Here is a 16,411-nt window from a genome sequence, read left to right as displayed (position 1 = left end):
AGAGCACCATCACAGTGAAACTGGGTTACAGTGACCTATATTTCATTTGTGACTTTTGTTTGTTCAGCTTATCACTGTATGAGGCATGGTTATTCTTGTCCCTTGAAACATTGTTCTTGCGATTGTTGTAATACATACATTATGAATTCACTTATAAGACAAGTCCAACAGCAAACTGCACAGACCCAGATCTGCCACAGCATAACGCAGAAGCAGATCTGGGTCTATGCAGTTTGTTAGGAGTAGTCAGAAGAACAAACAACACAGACTATAATTTACTGATGCATGATACTACTGCAGATCAGGATCGTTGTTGTTTGCATTTTGACTCTACTTACATGCAAGTATAAACTGTATGCTAGTATTACAAAGTAGGCATTTTAAATTTGAGACAAATATTCTGTGCATATTAAAGCAATTCATGCCACCTTTTTTTTTTGTTGTTGTTGTTGTTGTTATAGGGTTTAACGCCATTTTTCAGCACACGACTGGCTATACATGGCTGCCAGTATTAATGGTGGAGAAAGAATCCGGCAAAACCTTAGAACGCATTTTATATTCTGTCCAATTTTGTCATATGAAATGTCTATGTCTATGTAACATAATTTAAAATAAACAATATATGTTGGGGTTCCCACTTTTATGTTCTGTACATGCTGCTACAAAGTCGAGTGTTTAAGGGTCCACAGCACTGATTACTCTTTTAGCATAATTTACTATGCATAGATTGTTTTAAATCAGTCTTTAAGAGGCTTTGATAGACCTAGGAATAATAAACTTTTGATATTTTAGGGCACAAGGCTTGTTCACCATTTATAATCGAAAACGCACGTCGAACAGATAAAAGGCAAAGTGTTGTTATCAAAGGCGTGATCAAATGAAATACACATATACAAATTGGGAAAGCACTACTGTAGAATATGGACATGCAAACTGCCAAAAGTAGTACGATCAGACTGCACAACATAAATACAGTAAATTTATATGGTACCCATCATTTTAGAATTTGTATTTTTTTAAAAACACAAACAGACACATATAAATGTCAATTTAAGTGAGTCTCAGAGTAACAGTCTCAGAAAATGACCTAAATTCAAATCCTAACCAAGAACTCAATGCAAATCTAAGTCCAAATCACTGAACAATGAAATACAAATCCAAGTGCTTAGTTTTCATGAACTTGCCTACAACTATGAATAACTCAAATGTTCCGCGACTTCTGCTGTGAGTTTGTCAATCTCCTCAGGACTTGCAGTACTAGCTGGGCCAACAGTCTCTGTAGTCTTCCCCTGTGATTTCTAAACACAAAATAATATAAAACACTTGTAAATTATAGCAAATTGAAACAATATAATACACTTAGGTATCTATATGCATCTTCCCATCAGCAATAGCAATGAGACACAGGTATCTTCCATCTTTGTTAAGTGATATTCAACATTGCTGAGAGACCATTTTCTTACTAGTAAAATAAATTTCTTCGATAATACTACCACGACCATAATGCGCGTGCAGAACTACCTACATTGCGCACCCAGCCCTCCCGCTTAAAACAAGCTATAGGTTATATGCCCACGAAAACCATCAGTTAGAGTGATCCCCTTTGATATTTGAATAGGTTACAAATCACTTGAATACGTCAATTACTACTGGAGTAGAGTGCACATTATCTATGTAACTGTAAGGAGGCTGGAAGGATGTGCGTTTTACGATTGGGTAAGTATTGTTGACGAAACATATTTTATTTAAAATTGGCTTCTTCTTCATGCATATTATGTGATCATAATAACTTTAGGAGACAGGCAAGAGGTGAGTGATTTACATCTCCTTACGATAGAGAGACCACCTCTGCTTTCCTAAGTTATGTGAGGCAGGTTCTGAAAAGATAACCTGGATGGATAATCGGCTCCACATGCTGGGGAATAACTTCAAAAAGTGGAAAAGTTACTGCCCCAAAACAAATCAAGCGTAAGTCATGAAACGAATCTTCAATGAAACTGCTGAATGACCCGAGAAGGTAACCTGTTGTTTTGTGGTAAAAATACCCACCCAGGTCTAGCTGAGCCTTTTGGCATGCAAGATCTCGGAGGCAAAAAGGTGGCGAAATTAGTAAATTCTCCATTTTTCTTTGTACACTTTCAAACTGTAGGGCCATCTCACTTAAGCTATTCTTTCCATCACTTGACAAATATCTGTTATTGAGGACTTGTTTAATATTATCCTAGCATGCTGATTAAACAACTCCGTATTGGGATGGAAATCCTACCATTGTGCCTGCTTGACCAGACGACAAAATGTCTTTGGATATTTCTGCTGCTAGAGATATGTCATTCATCCACAATTTTTTTCTCACTTGAGTGGAAGAACCATGACGAGATGACACTCTGAATCGTTTGCTTTGTGAATCGCCTTCAAAATCAGATATGTTGGTGGGTAAGCATTCGCATCTAAACCATTCCAATTTTCTGGAAAGTCCATCGACCACCCATGTCTTCGAATCCGGGACTTGTGGGAGAAAGGTTCCCACAAATAGAGTCACCATTGATCAATCCCAGTGGCCACATATGTGAGTGAAATTCAAGGGATGAAGTGACTCAGTGTTTTGAATTAGTTGATTCTTCTGGGATGGAGAGTCCAGTAATACATTTAGTCGGCCAGGAATATGATGCATTTGCAGGTGGATTTGTCACTCAAGACACCATCTTATACAATCCCAAGCAATAATGAAAATGTCTGAAGACTCTGTTTACACTTGGTGTCTAAAATAATTCAACACAGTGGAATTGTTGGACAGAATGAGAACGCCCTTTCCATATGGTTCATCCTGCCACTAATGAAATGCTCAGTATGGCTTCCATCTGCAAACGATGATCCTCAGTAAGCCACACTCCACTGGCCTCCTGGAATGATGAAAGGAGATGTGCACCCTGGACCTCGGTGCTTGAATCTAAACACCGCGATCTGTGGAGGTTTTACCTGCAAGGGAACACACAATGTGAGTTAACTGAGGTTGTCCCATCTTCCAAGCTGGAACCTCATATATGTGGAGACAGTTATAGGTTGGTTCAGTTTGTGGGGTTTCATGCCATTTTTCAGCACATGATGGACCATACATGGCAGCCAGTTTAGTTCTTTTGAGGAAGAACACAAGAAGAACCACTGATCAACAGGCAACTACTGGCAAGCTTTCCCATATACCTGCATTTGCCAAACCAAAACTTCAACCCACTTGGACATACATGAGGTGTGAGTGATGTGTTGTTGTTGTTGTGGGGTTTAACGCCATTTTGCAGCACATGATAGGCTATACATGGCGGCCAGTATTAATGGTGGAGGAAGAACCAGAGAAAACCCCGGAAAGAACCACCGACCCACGAGAAGCTACTGGCAAGCTTTCTCACATACCCACATTGGCTGAATCTTAGACTCGAACCGCCGCAGACAGAGGTGAGATGGCAGTGATCCGTAACGAAGAGCGCTTTAGACCACTCGGCGTGAGTGATGTGTAAAAGCAAGCACCTCAGACCACTTGGTCACCTGGGGCGCCTTATAATTTGGTCAAAATGGCAATGTATTCGCTTCTATTGGGGCAACATGATGATTGTAATGATCTCAAAAAGGGTCGCCTAGGACAACAAGTCTGCCACACTGAGTAAATCCAGCAGGCAAAGAACTTGTCAGGGTGATCTGTATAAGAACCGAAACCATCACAGAACTGAAGTTGATGCCCATTCCTGAGGGCGACTCTGTTTTGAAATCCATACCCAAATGGATAAAATGCCAAGTTGGTATGTTTATTGATTTGTCTTTGTTGACAAAGAATTCAAGGCAGACAAGGAGAATAAAATGTAAAATGGCTATCGTGTCTTGTTCCAAGCTATAATGCACTTGTATTTTTCAAAACTTTTTTCCAGGTAGTCAGAAATTGTAGCCATGGCGTGCTACTGAAATAGGCCATGACCCTGTCCATAAGAAATTATGCAGCAAATTATTCAGTTTTCTTTAGCACACAATCCTGGCTCAGAAAATAATATCACACCAGTCTGAGAGGGTGCACTAAAAACCTGAGCTGGTGTGTACAAGCGGCACCTTCATGTGTCAGCATAACAAAGTTAGTACAAAATGCAGAAAACGTTTGTGAATAAGAACGAACAAGGAACGACTTGAAAGGTTGGAAACTTATAGCTGAAAAATATTTGCCTTCAAATACTTGCTTTAATGAAGAATAAATTCCAGAATAATTGTGGGATGGTTTGCGAGGTCTCTCCTGAGAGAGACTGTGTGCTTCAACACCAGTGGAAGTAGCAACCTAAGTACTCATGGGATTTGGAACCAATCATTCTATCAAGGAGAGATCACTCTAAATGGAACCTTTGTGGGCTTATTAGCTGATAATATTTAGCAGAGAGGGCTGGATTAGCAATGTGTCATTCCCACCATCACTCCCAATTGAACTATGTTTCACACAGTTTGCAGAAGGCATAACTATTGCACTTTCTACTAGCAAACATGAACAGCCAAATCGTGCAGTATGATGCGATAAACTGCTGTACTCATCTCTTCATGTCTTTGGCTTAAATTTTTTTTTCCACCACTCGCTTCCTCAGAAATGTATTTCAAATTCATTTTCCAAACCTGACTCAGCCATGATGCTGTTTACACTACAGATGGAATACAAATAAATCTTACACATGCACAGTGCATGGCGTTTTGCACACGAGCCCTCTATTTAATACAAACCTAACTAAGGTCTAAGGTAAGCTGATTTTGCATTATTTTCATACTTCTTTTGCTTATTTTCATTCTAACATGCTAATACAACCTTTTAGTATTTTTAACTCTCGCAAAATCAGATTTGGCACTTGAAAGGCATATTTCTGTATTTGCTATTATTTTCTCTGCACAATGTGGAAGAATACGGAGGGTCCACAGGTTTGATATATGTGTATGATTTAGTTTAATAGATATAGAGAATCTTACAAATTCTGGTCAATCTCTTTAAAATCTTTTGTATAAAAAGCAATACAAGTACATTACTGTATATACATACTTACAAGTCGAATCAAACTGTAAACTGCACAGACCCAGATCTGCCACTGCATAATGCACTTGTAGTTTTTTAGGAGTAGTCAGCAAAACAAACATCAAGACCCTGATCTGCCAGCACATTATGCAATGACAGATCAGGGTCTATTTTACTTGCAGTTGTACATTGACTTGTAGTTGAGTATATACAGTTGAGACTCGTCAGTGTTGATGTAGACTAGTTCAAAATACTGGGTTGTTATTGTTGTTGTTATAGGGTTACCGCCATTTTTCAGCACAAGATGGGCTATACATGGCGGCCAGTATAACTGGTGGAGGAAGAACCATGGAAAACCCAGGGAAGAACCACCGCCCCACGAGAAGCTACTGGCAGGCTTTCCCACGTACCCACGCTAGCAGAGCCTTGGACTCGAACCCACGCAGACAGAAGTGAGATGGCAGTGATCCGGAACGGTGGGCAGTTTAGACCACTCGGCCACTCAAAAATACTGGGTAACAGAATTATACTGGAATAGATTTAATATGACAGCCACTACTTGAAGCAAATGGAAATAGTTAAACCATAAACAAGGAAGAGAGTCCCAATTGTTTGTTTATTTTAATAGGCTGTATGAAGCTTTTTGAAACTATTGGGCAATGAAAAACATCAGTGTTACTGAACTGATTTTTCAAGTTGCCTAATAAATCATCAATATTAATAATGCAAATATTGTCAATATTACAATAAGTTTTCAAGGTAATAATTTTACATTCAACATCCAACATTAAACAAGGTATCTACATGTATATACAGGACCTGCTTTAAATTTTCCATATTAGTTTCTGTACTGGTATTTCAATGTTGCATACTGGTTTATGTATCAGTATTTAAATTTTCCATACCAATCTATATACTGGTATTTCAATTTGTGCATACCAGTCTATGTACTGGTATTTCAATTTTCCAAACCAGTCTATGTACTGGTATTTCAATTTTCCATACTAGTCTGTATACTGTATTTAAACTGTCCATACCAGTCAATGTACTGGTATTTCAGTTGAATGTCTGGCTTAACCGTAGTATAGTTTCTTTTACATTTCATATCATGCTACAATTACTACTGTAGGAATACAAACATTTTAATGTAAAAATGAATTATTGCACTATAAAACTATTAAGAATTAATATAATATATTCCAGTGTAGACATTTCATCACATAAAATTTGACAGCTGTTCCATTTCAACCTACATGGTACACAGTAAAGGCAGTTTAAAAACAAATATGCCAAAACAATTACTTGAAATATTACTATAATTGAAATTCGTGCATATATGACCTTTAAACCCTTACTGAGGATACCACAGAAGAGAGGCAATAATCATACCTATGATATTGGCAGAGTGCTAGAGTGTAAGAGTTGACAAAATATTCTTTGACTTAAGTACATTATGTTAGATGATTTAACTGAGGTAACACAAGTGTACTGATTCAAAATGCAAACAGACTGTCTTTGGGTTCATTTCTACTATATATTAAAATGTTGCAGACTGTGTGGAATATGGGTACGAACTTGACTAAAAAGATTCGTGCAGCACACCGTTGACAGATTTCCCCAAACGTGCAACTTTTATTTTTATGGAAATATTTGCAGTGTATAATCATTTGGTTCAAAATATCATCAGACAATAATCTTTGCTTAAGAAAAATTAATCTGTGAAAAACTTAATTTTGGTGAATGTCCATCTATATTAATTTCATATTTTATTGGGATCTCATATAACACAAGCTCTACATGTCTTACCTTATTAGCTGCATCTTTTGAAGGTGCAGGGCCTGGTGGTCCTGAAAATTTCTTTTTCAATTCCTCTATTACTGCAGGTTCAATCTTTTGGAAGAGTGGAAAAGGCTGTAAAAGAATAATATTTAATAAATCAATGGATACAAATAATGTAATTGGTGAATGCAGAATATTACAAATGGATCACACCACTGTCAAGTGTGGGTCATGGGGCATGAATGACTTTTATTATACAATGTCAAGATCTATAGCATAATGTTCATGTCAACTGGATCAAATGATTGTTCTGATGATATTTCCAACTTCAAACCATTCTTGTACATGCCATATAGTCATGAAACTGAGCACAAAATGGAATTCATGTCTAATTTCAGAACTTGTACATGTTTTATGTCTAGATTTATATCCTAACTTGGGGAATGTAAGTCTGATTTTTATATTTGTAGGTTTCTGGCTAAAATAGCTTTTGTGTTCACTATTTCCATGAGGATGAAAAGAGGTACACCAGGAAAGCCAGTTTCAAAATATGGCTTTTAATTAATATTTACAAAACACTGCACAGACCCAGGTCTGCCGGTGCATTATGCGGTGGCACATCTGGGTCTCTGTAGTTGGACTGAACTTATCAGTGAGCATATATTGTATACAATAATAGTTCTTACCTTTCCCATCTTGTGCCCTGAAGGTAAATGGCAGACAAAGTCCTTATAGATGAAATAACATTCCTGTGGTGCATTCAGCTGCTCCTGTATGGTTTTGCTAACATCTGGCATGTATGGTTGAAGCAGCACTGAGAGAAGGCATCCAATGTTGGCACATAAGCTGCACACAGTGCCTGCTTTACACCTGCAAATAGAGTTAAGGAGTGTTGCAGTGTCATCTTTTCAATAAATGTACAATGGATCCCATTTACAACTAAATCTGATTTGTCAGTTTTTGAGAACATGATAAAGGGCTAAATCAAACCAATATCTAAATGAAATTTAGATACCAATATCCATTACCTTCTGCATATTGTTTTATCAATTTTGCTTTAGCAAGCTAATTTCACTGGTCTCGTGTTTTTTTTTTTTTTTTTAAATGTGAATGATACAGTACTGGAGGCTATGAACCCAGCTCAAAGAGATGGTGATCGAAACAGCTAAGTGAGTCATGAAGAAATCCAACAATATACTGATATGAAAAACTCCAAAATGTTCTATAGTGCCAATAAAGCTGTTCATGGTCCTTCCAGATTCGGATCCACACCATCTACTCTTAGAAAATGGCATAACAACCATCAAAGACATCGAAGGGATTAAATAAAGATGAAAGGAACATTTTAGTCAGCTCCTCAATCACCATCTACTGTCAATAGAGCAACAGTGTAACAAATCCATCAAAGACCAGTTTGTGAAGAGTTGGAGTTGCCCCAATCTGAGCAGGAAGTGTGGATGGCCATTGAACAGATGAACTGTGGCATAGCACCAGGTAAAGATTGAATCCTGCAGAGATATTCAAGGCTCCCGGCACAGAAGCATTTGAAGCTTTCCATTACATCCTCACCAGTGTCTGGTACAAGGATGATATGCCTGCTGATCTACAAGATGTCACCATATCTCACTGTACAATAATAAATGTGCTAGAGCTTACTGCTACAGCTATAAAGGAATCTCTCTGCTCTCCATTGCAGGAAAGATTCTTGTCACACCATCCTGAACAGACCTGTTGCAATCATTTCAGAGAAACTGCTACCTGAGCCACAGTGTTGATTCTGTCCAGGCCGCAGGACAGTCAACGTGATCTTCAGTGGGAGGAAAATAGAGGAGAAATGCATGGAACAGCACATACAGTGTTTATGGACCTCACCAAGGCTGTCAACTCTGTAAATAGAGAAACCCTGTAGTTTCTCCTTGGAAAAATGGCTGACCTAGAAAGTTCACCACCCTTATCCAGTTGTTCAATGACGACATGACAGGAGAGGTCTTGGCCAATAGCAAGTATGGAGGGCACTTTGGCATCTTCACCAGAGTGAAGCAGGGCTGTATGCTTGTTCATATGCTGTTCAACCTTTTCTTCAACCAAGTCCTACTCCATGCCGTGAAGGACCTAGGCATTGGAGTCTACATCAGGTATCGCCTTGATGGATCCCTGTTTGATTGGTATCAGCTCATTGCAAGAACAAAGACAATGGAAACATTACCTCTCGAAGCTGTTTGTAGATGATTCTGCACTTATGGCACACAAGGAAAACCACCTACAGACCACTGTGAATAAGTTCTATGAGGCATCCAGGCTGTCGGATCGGACAATAAACCTAGATAAAAAAGAGGTATTCTTTCATCCAGCTCCTTACACAAACCCACCACAACCCACCATCAAGACTGAGGAGAGACAGCTGAAGAATGTGGAGAGCTTTATGTACCTTGGACGCACAATATCTTCAGATGGTTTGCTGGACAAGGAAAATACAGACGGATCTGGAAAGCAAGCCAAGCCCTAGGAAGACTTCATGTCAGAATCCTGCGGCAAAAAGACATTTTGGATGCCCACCAAACTCAAAATCTATAACGCTGTATTCCTCACATCCTTGCTCTAAGCCTGTGAAACCTAGACCGTATACTGCAGGCATATGAAGCAGCTCAATCTATTCTGCGTATGCTCACTATTGTCAATCATGCACATCTGATGGTAAGACAAGTTGTACAACATAGAAGTCATCAACAGGGCCAGTGTTATTAGCATTGAGGCATTGCTGCTGAAAAACTAGCTTTGATGGTCTGCCCATGTCATTCGGATGGAGGAGACCATAGTACAAAAACAGTTCTTCTACGGTGAGCTCAAGCAAGGAAAACAGAAACGAGGATGCCAAAGGAAAAGGTACCAAGACAACTTTAAGTGTAAGCGGTAATGGTGTGGAATCAAACCCAGCGAGCTTGAGGCCTCAGCCAAGGACCTGTCTACCTGGTGCACACTCGTCGCGAACTGGTGTAGGATAACCACAGCCAACGACTCACAACCTTGAGAGAAAAACGGCACATTGCAGCAACGCAGACCATCATGTCTATAGACCTACCATACTCATTCTGTAACATCCTGTGTGCATCCAGCTTTGGACTCGTGAGCCAAATGCATAGTCACCATGGGCTGCACAACTAGTGTCATCAGACACGTAGGACAACTGAATATCTCATAGAAGTGTGATGGAAACAAAGGAAAAAAATAATTTCTGCAAGATGTTCAAACACAATTTTACAATAGAACCTTTAATAGCAAAGTACATGCCCAATCAATTTGTAATGGTAGTATATTCAGGTATTAGTAGGGTATGGTTAATTTGGGAAATTACTGACGAGCTGGTCTCAATGACCATTATTTACTTATTTGAGCAACATTGCCCATGACCTCTGACTTTTAAACTCCAGACATTTTAAGTTTCTTTATTACTATAAGTGCAAGATATCCACAAAGTTTGATCAATAAAGATACTTTACAACAAACGTTATTCTGCAAAACCAATTTTTCTACAAGTTAGGACTTCCATGACCACTGATCTTTTGAACCCATAATAAACAGGCATCTTCAATACCTTAAATGCCAGCTCTCCATTAACTTGGCTCAAGGTATGTTGTCTAAAAGTAAAGCTATTATGCAAAAAAGAAAATTCTTATTTCATTGACAGTGAACTGAACCATTAACTTTTTGATTCTGAAATTAATAGGGTCCTTAACCAAAGTGCAAGCCATAACTTCAGAAAGTGAAGAACTCAATATATTATGGAGAAACCATTTAGTTTTCTTCTTTCAGTCAGTAACCTAACCTTTGGACCCCAGCATTAATAACGCTATTGATAATACTGGAAACCAGTGCGAAGGATCCAAAGATCATATCTTTCTCTCTTGCACATGGTTACCATTAGAGCTGGGTACCATGAAAATCTTGTACCATGGTATTTATGAACATACTTTGATACCTACCATGGTATAACATAATTATATTAGGGACCAACAATTTCATGTTCTGGGGCAGGGGCCTGATATTATTTTAGAGAAAATTCCACCTGTCAAAAGCTGGAAAAATATCTTGCTCTCATATATATCAAAATAACACAATATGACATTCATACTATTATTGGAAGAAAACAATATTGAAGTCAATAATATATCTCAGCTCAAAAGAAAATCGCAGCCCTGCCCAATTGAATGCTTAGTACCTTATAGCAGATGAATTTGCTATGCGTATGATAATTGTTGTATAAGGTGTAATCTAAAAGCTGTAACTTCAGTGACTCGATTAAGTTAGCAGTATAGCTGACACCCAGTAAAATACACTGTGATGACATTAGAGATCTTGCTGATACAAACTGGAATTGCTCACATCGAAACAATACTTTTGATATAATAGGCAGTGAAACGTTGAGTGAGATGCCAACACCCTGTCAAGATATGTATCAGAGAGGGACACTATACTTAAAACACCCTGAATCAATAAAAGAGAAAATATTTAGTGGAATTGATAAATTATGTACAATTCAAACAGAATGCAACTTCTCTCTTGAAAATCTTAGGATGATTTGGAGTCTCACAAAGGAGTACATATCCTTAGCACATTACCATATGCTAGAAAATGAATAACAACTGACATCTATTTTTTACAATTTGGACTTGAACATATAATCTTTAACAAGATCCGATTTGGCCACCACACTGGCATACATTGCACATGTCAAACAGGTGATCAAAGGATCATGAATATAATCATATTTGTAATATTTAAAATTAATTTGTGCCAAACACTACTGCTTTGTGAAATATTAATATGAGTTATTTTGTCAAGTAAAACAAAACCTTGCCGCTAACAGTATTAATTTCGTAACATCATCACTCAGAAATTTCTGTACATTCCTAACTGAAAGAAACTACTTAAGTAATGGTACAGTTAGAAAGTACCGCGGTATGTACCACCAGGAAAATATACAGCAGTAAACTGGTAGGCTGGTAATACCACAAACCTCAAGTTACTGTGCAGACAACTTGATATAAAATAGCCAGTTTGTTTAAATCTAGGAAGCTGAAGATGGCATGGGGATGGACGGATTGCCATTGATGGACAGATGTAAAACATTACAGCATTCACCAAAACATTTATCGATATTTAAACCTACATACCTGCCCTCCTCACTCCCTTTAATCAGAACCTATAACTTGTATCCTAAATACATCCTCCTCACTCAATTTAATCAGCACCATGACTTTTATCTTACACACCTGTCCTCCACACTCAATTTAATCAGCACCCATGACTTGTATCCGACATACCTGTCCTCTTGATTGGCTTCAATCATCACCAATGACTTGCATTCCTAAAAATCTGTCTTCACTTCCTTCAATAAGCACGCAGTTTGTATTCCTACATACCTGTATTCTTCACTCCCTTTAATCAGCACCACCATGGCTTATATTCTTGCATACCTGTATTCTTTATGCCCTTTAATCAGCACCCATTGTTTGTATTTTTATGTACCCATTTTATTTACCCCTTTAATCAGCACCCACAGCTTGTATTCCTGCATATATGTTTTCTTCACCCCTTTAATCATCATCCATGGCTTATATTCATGCATACATGTATTATTCACTCCCTTCAATTAGCACCCATGGCTTGTATTCCTACATACCCATATGTTTAACTCCCTTTAGTCAGCACTCATGGTTTGTATTCCTACATACCTGTCTTCTTCAGTCCCTTTAATTAGCACCCATGGCTTGTATTCCTGCATGTACTGGTTACCAAGTCTTGAGATGTTAAGGATGTTCCGTATGGAGTCCCTTAGCCTGTAGAATGAGTAGTAAATTAATTTCTGTTATTTCCTTGTGAACATTATCCATATACCTAAAAGTCAAGCATTTACTAATTTTATTATGAAACCGAAATTTAGTCAAGGTGGACACTTAAACGTAAGATTGAATGCTTGAAATGTGAGAAAATATAACCTACTCAAACCGTAGTAGTAGTGCGTTCTAAAAATGAAATGTTATTAAAAATTTCATAAAATAATCTGACATGGTTTTCATGAGATTCCATTTTTGTCTGCCTATTAAATCACTGATTATATCAATCAACTATTGACCTGATTCATCAGTATATCACATACTTCAAATATTGAACTGATTCATCAGAATATTACATCCTTCAACTGTTGTCCTGATTCATCAGTATATTACATATTTCAACTATTGTCCTGATTAATCAGTATATTACATATTTCAACTATTATCCTGAATCATCAGTATATCACATACTTCAAATATTGAACTGATTCATCAGTATATCGCATATTTCAAATACTGAACTGATTCATCAGAATATTACATCCTTCAACTGTTGTCCTGATTCATCAGTACATTACATATTTCAACTATTATCCTGAATCATCAGTATATCACATACATCAACTATTGACTTGAATCATCAGTATATTACATACTTCAACTATTGATTTGATTCATCACTACATTACTTCAAATATCGATCGGCTTAATCAGTATATTAGATACTTCAACTATTGTCCTGATTCATCAGTATATAACATACATAAACTAATGAACAAATCGTGTGTTTGCAGTATATTTCATTATGATTAAGCAAAGAAGGAAGAGACTGCAAAGCAGAAAGTCTGTAATAAAACTAGATACTGTAAATACATAAACAGTTGCAATTCATCATTAAAAACAAAGCAATTGTCTGCAAAAAATGAATGTTGCTTCCTAGGTATTCATTTTCTTTCACACATATATGTGCTTGCTTTTGCTACAATAATATTGGAAGACCTCTGTATGCATTTGTCTTGTATTTGCTTGCTATCCTTATTTTACAGTGTGTGATTCAAAGCAGATGAAAAGACAACAGCACATACCCATATCAACTAGTTCCCTGTAATGGAATATGCCATTTGCAATTAGGCCTGCATTATACAGGAAAATTAATTCAAATCTGTCTTACTTTGCCTGTTCCATATTCTCGATATACGTGTGAAGCTCACGATTGATCATGGCCAGTAGATTGAATTCCTCTGCTGTCAGATCCATTGGCTGAATTGTGCCTTCAAAGTTGCTGTCCACAAACTTTAGGGCTCTGAAGAAAACATAATGACGCATTTTCAACCAATAATGAAATGTATCAAACAAAAAGAATGGGGATATATAACCATCAATCAATCAGTCAAAATGATAAGCATGTATAACAGCATGTGGGTACAATATTGGCTGTGTAGCGTCAAAGTATCATCCAAATGACTTTATGAATGAACGTATAAATAAAAATAAACAAAAAGATCAAGATTTATAAACCTTCAACAAAGGCAAATTCAATGATTGCCATCATTATTTCACACTATTTACTGCACACGTCAATCCAAAACAAACCAAAGAAGAGCACAAAACCACTCCAATGACCCAAACACAAACCCCATTACATGCATGACTTCATGTTTCGACACAAACACAAAATCCATCACATGCAATTCTTCCTGTTATTACCAAAAGAGAAAATCCCACATTCACGTCTTCATGTTATGACCCAAACACTAAATCCATCATATGCATGTCTTCCTGCTATGACTCAAACACAAAATCCATACAATATGTGTTTTCCTGATAAAACACAAACACAAAATGTCTGCCTGCAATGACCCACACACTAAATCCATCACATGTATGTCTTACTGTTTTGGCCAAAATGAAAAATCCATCACATGCAGGTCTTCCTGTTATGATCCAAACACAAAATTCATCATATGCATGTCTTCCTGTTATGACCAAAACACTACATCCATCACATGACAGTCTTACTGTTTTGATCCAAACACAAAATCCATCAGATGTATATCTTCCAACTATCACCCAAACACAAAATGTCTTCATGCTATGACCCGCACATTAAATCCATCACATTCAAGTCTTCCTGCTATGACCCAGACACAAAATCCCAAATGCATGTCTTCCTGCTATGACGCAAGTACAAATTCCAACATGTATGTCTTCCTGCTATGACCCAAACACACAATCCAATACATGCAGGTCTTCCTGCTATGAACCACACACAAAATCACACATCCAAGCCTTCCTGACCTGACCCACACACAAAATACACCCCATGTATGCCTTCCTGTTTTGACCAAAACACAAAATCCATCATATGTAAATCTTCCTATTATGACCCAAACACAAAATCCATCACATGGAAGTCTTCAAGTTTTGACAAAAACAAAACATCCATCCCATGCAAGTCTAAATCCATCACATGCAAGTCTTCCTTACAAAAACAAACAATCCATTACATGTGTTATCTACCATCTGTTACCCAAACACAAAATCAATCACATGCATGTCTCCATGTTATGACCCACGCACAGAATCCATCACATGCATGTCTTCATGTTATGACCCACGCACAGAATCCATCACATGCATGTCTTCATGTTATGACCCACGCACAGAATCCATCACATGCATGTCTCCATGTTATGACCCACGCACAGAATCCATCACATGCATGTCTCCATGTTATGACCCACGCACAGAATCCATCACATGCATGTCTTCATGTTATGACCCACGCACAGAATCCATCACATGCATGTCTTCATGTTATGACCCACGCACAGAATCCATCACATGCATGTCTTCATGTTATGACCCACGCACAGAATCCATCACATGCATGTCTCCATGTTATGACCCACGCACAGAATCCATCACATGCATGTCTTCATGTTATGACCCACGCACAGAATCCATCACATGCATGTCTTCATGTTATGACCCACACACAGAATCCATCACATGCATGTCTTCATGTTATGACCCACGCACAGAATCCATCACATGCATGTCTTCATGTTATGACCCACGCACAGAATCCATCACATGCATGTCTCCATGTTATGACCCACGCACAGAATCCATCACATGCATGTCTCCATGTTATGACCCACGCACAGAATCCATCACATGCATGTCTTCATGTTATGACCCACGCACAGAATCCATCACATGCATGTCTTCATGTTATGACCCACGCACAGAATCCATCACATGCATGTCTTCCTCTTTTGACCAAAACACAAGATTACATGCAAGTCTTCCTGTTATGACCAAAACACAAAATCGATCACGTCTTCCAGCTATAACCACATAAAATGTGCCACATTCATGTCTTCTGTTTTGACCCAAATACAAAATCCATCACATGCAAATCTTCATGTTATTTCCATGACACAAAATCCATCACATGCAAATCTTCCTGTTATTTCCAAGACACAAAATCCATCACATGCATGTCTTCCTGTTTTGACCCAAACACAAAATCTTGCGCATGTATGTCTTCCTGCTAAGACCCACACACAAAAGCCCACATGCATCTCTTCCCGCTATGATCCAAACACAAAATCCATCACATGCAGGTCTTCCTGTTTTGACCCAAACACTAAATCCATCACATGCAGGTCTTCCTGTTTTGACCCAAACACTAAATCCATCACATGCAGGTCTTCCTGCTACGACAAACACAAAATCCATCATATTATTGTCTGCCTGTTATGCTCAC

General features: G+C 38.0%; 1 protein-coding gene across 3 annotated transcripts in view; it reads right to left on the bottom strand.

The window, feature by feature from the left end:
• Positions 1–309: 309 nt before the first annotated feature.
• LOC149792201 (methionine--tRNA ligase, cytoplasmic-like) overlaps positions 310–16,411 on the bottom strand; it is an 83,852-nt gene continuing 67,750 nt past the window's right edge. For all 3 annotated transcript variants that reach the window (XM_089970709.1, XM_089970710.1, XM_089970711.1), the window contains 5 exons: positions 13,808–13,939; positions 12,535–12,639; positions 7,489–7,672; positions 6,830–6,934; positions 310–1,298 (listed from right to left, as the gene is read on the bottom strand). In XM_089970709.1, the coding sequence (XP_089826835.1) occupies positions 1,191–1,298; positions 6,830–6,934; positions 7,489–7,672; positions 12,535–12,639; positions 13,808–13,939 (634 nt within the window). In that variant the 3' untranslated portion in view covers positions 310–1,190. The remainder of the gene's footprint in view (positions 1,299–6,829; positions 6,935–7,488; positions 7,673–12,534; positions 12,640–13,807; positions 13,940–16,411) is intronic.

Source organism: Sinohyriopsis cumingii, chromosome 9 (assembly GCF_028554795.1).
Source record: "Sinohyriopsis cumingii isolate HCF-2022 chromosome 9, ASM2855479v2, whole genome shotgun sequence".
Classification (NCBI taxonomy): Eukaryota; Metazoa; Mollusca; class Bivalvia; order Unionida; family Unionidae; genus Sinohyriopsis; species Sinohyriopsis cumingii.
Note: the sequence above shows the minus strand (reverse complement) of the source record. Positions and strands in the feature narration are given on the sequence as shown.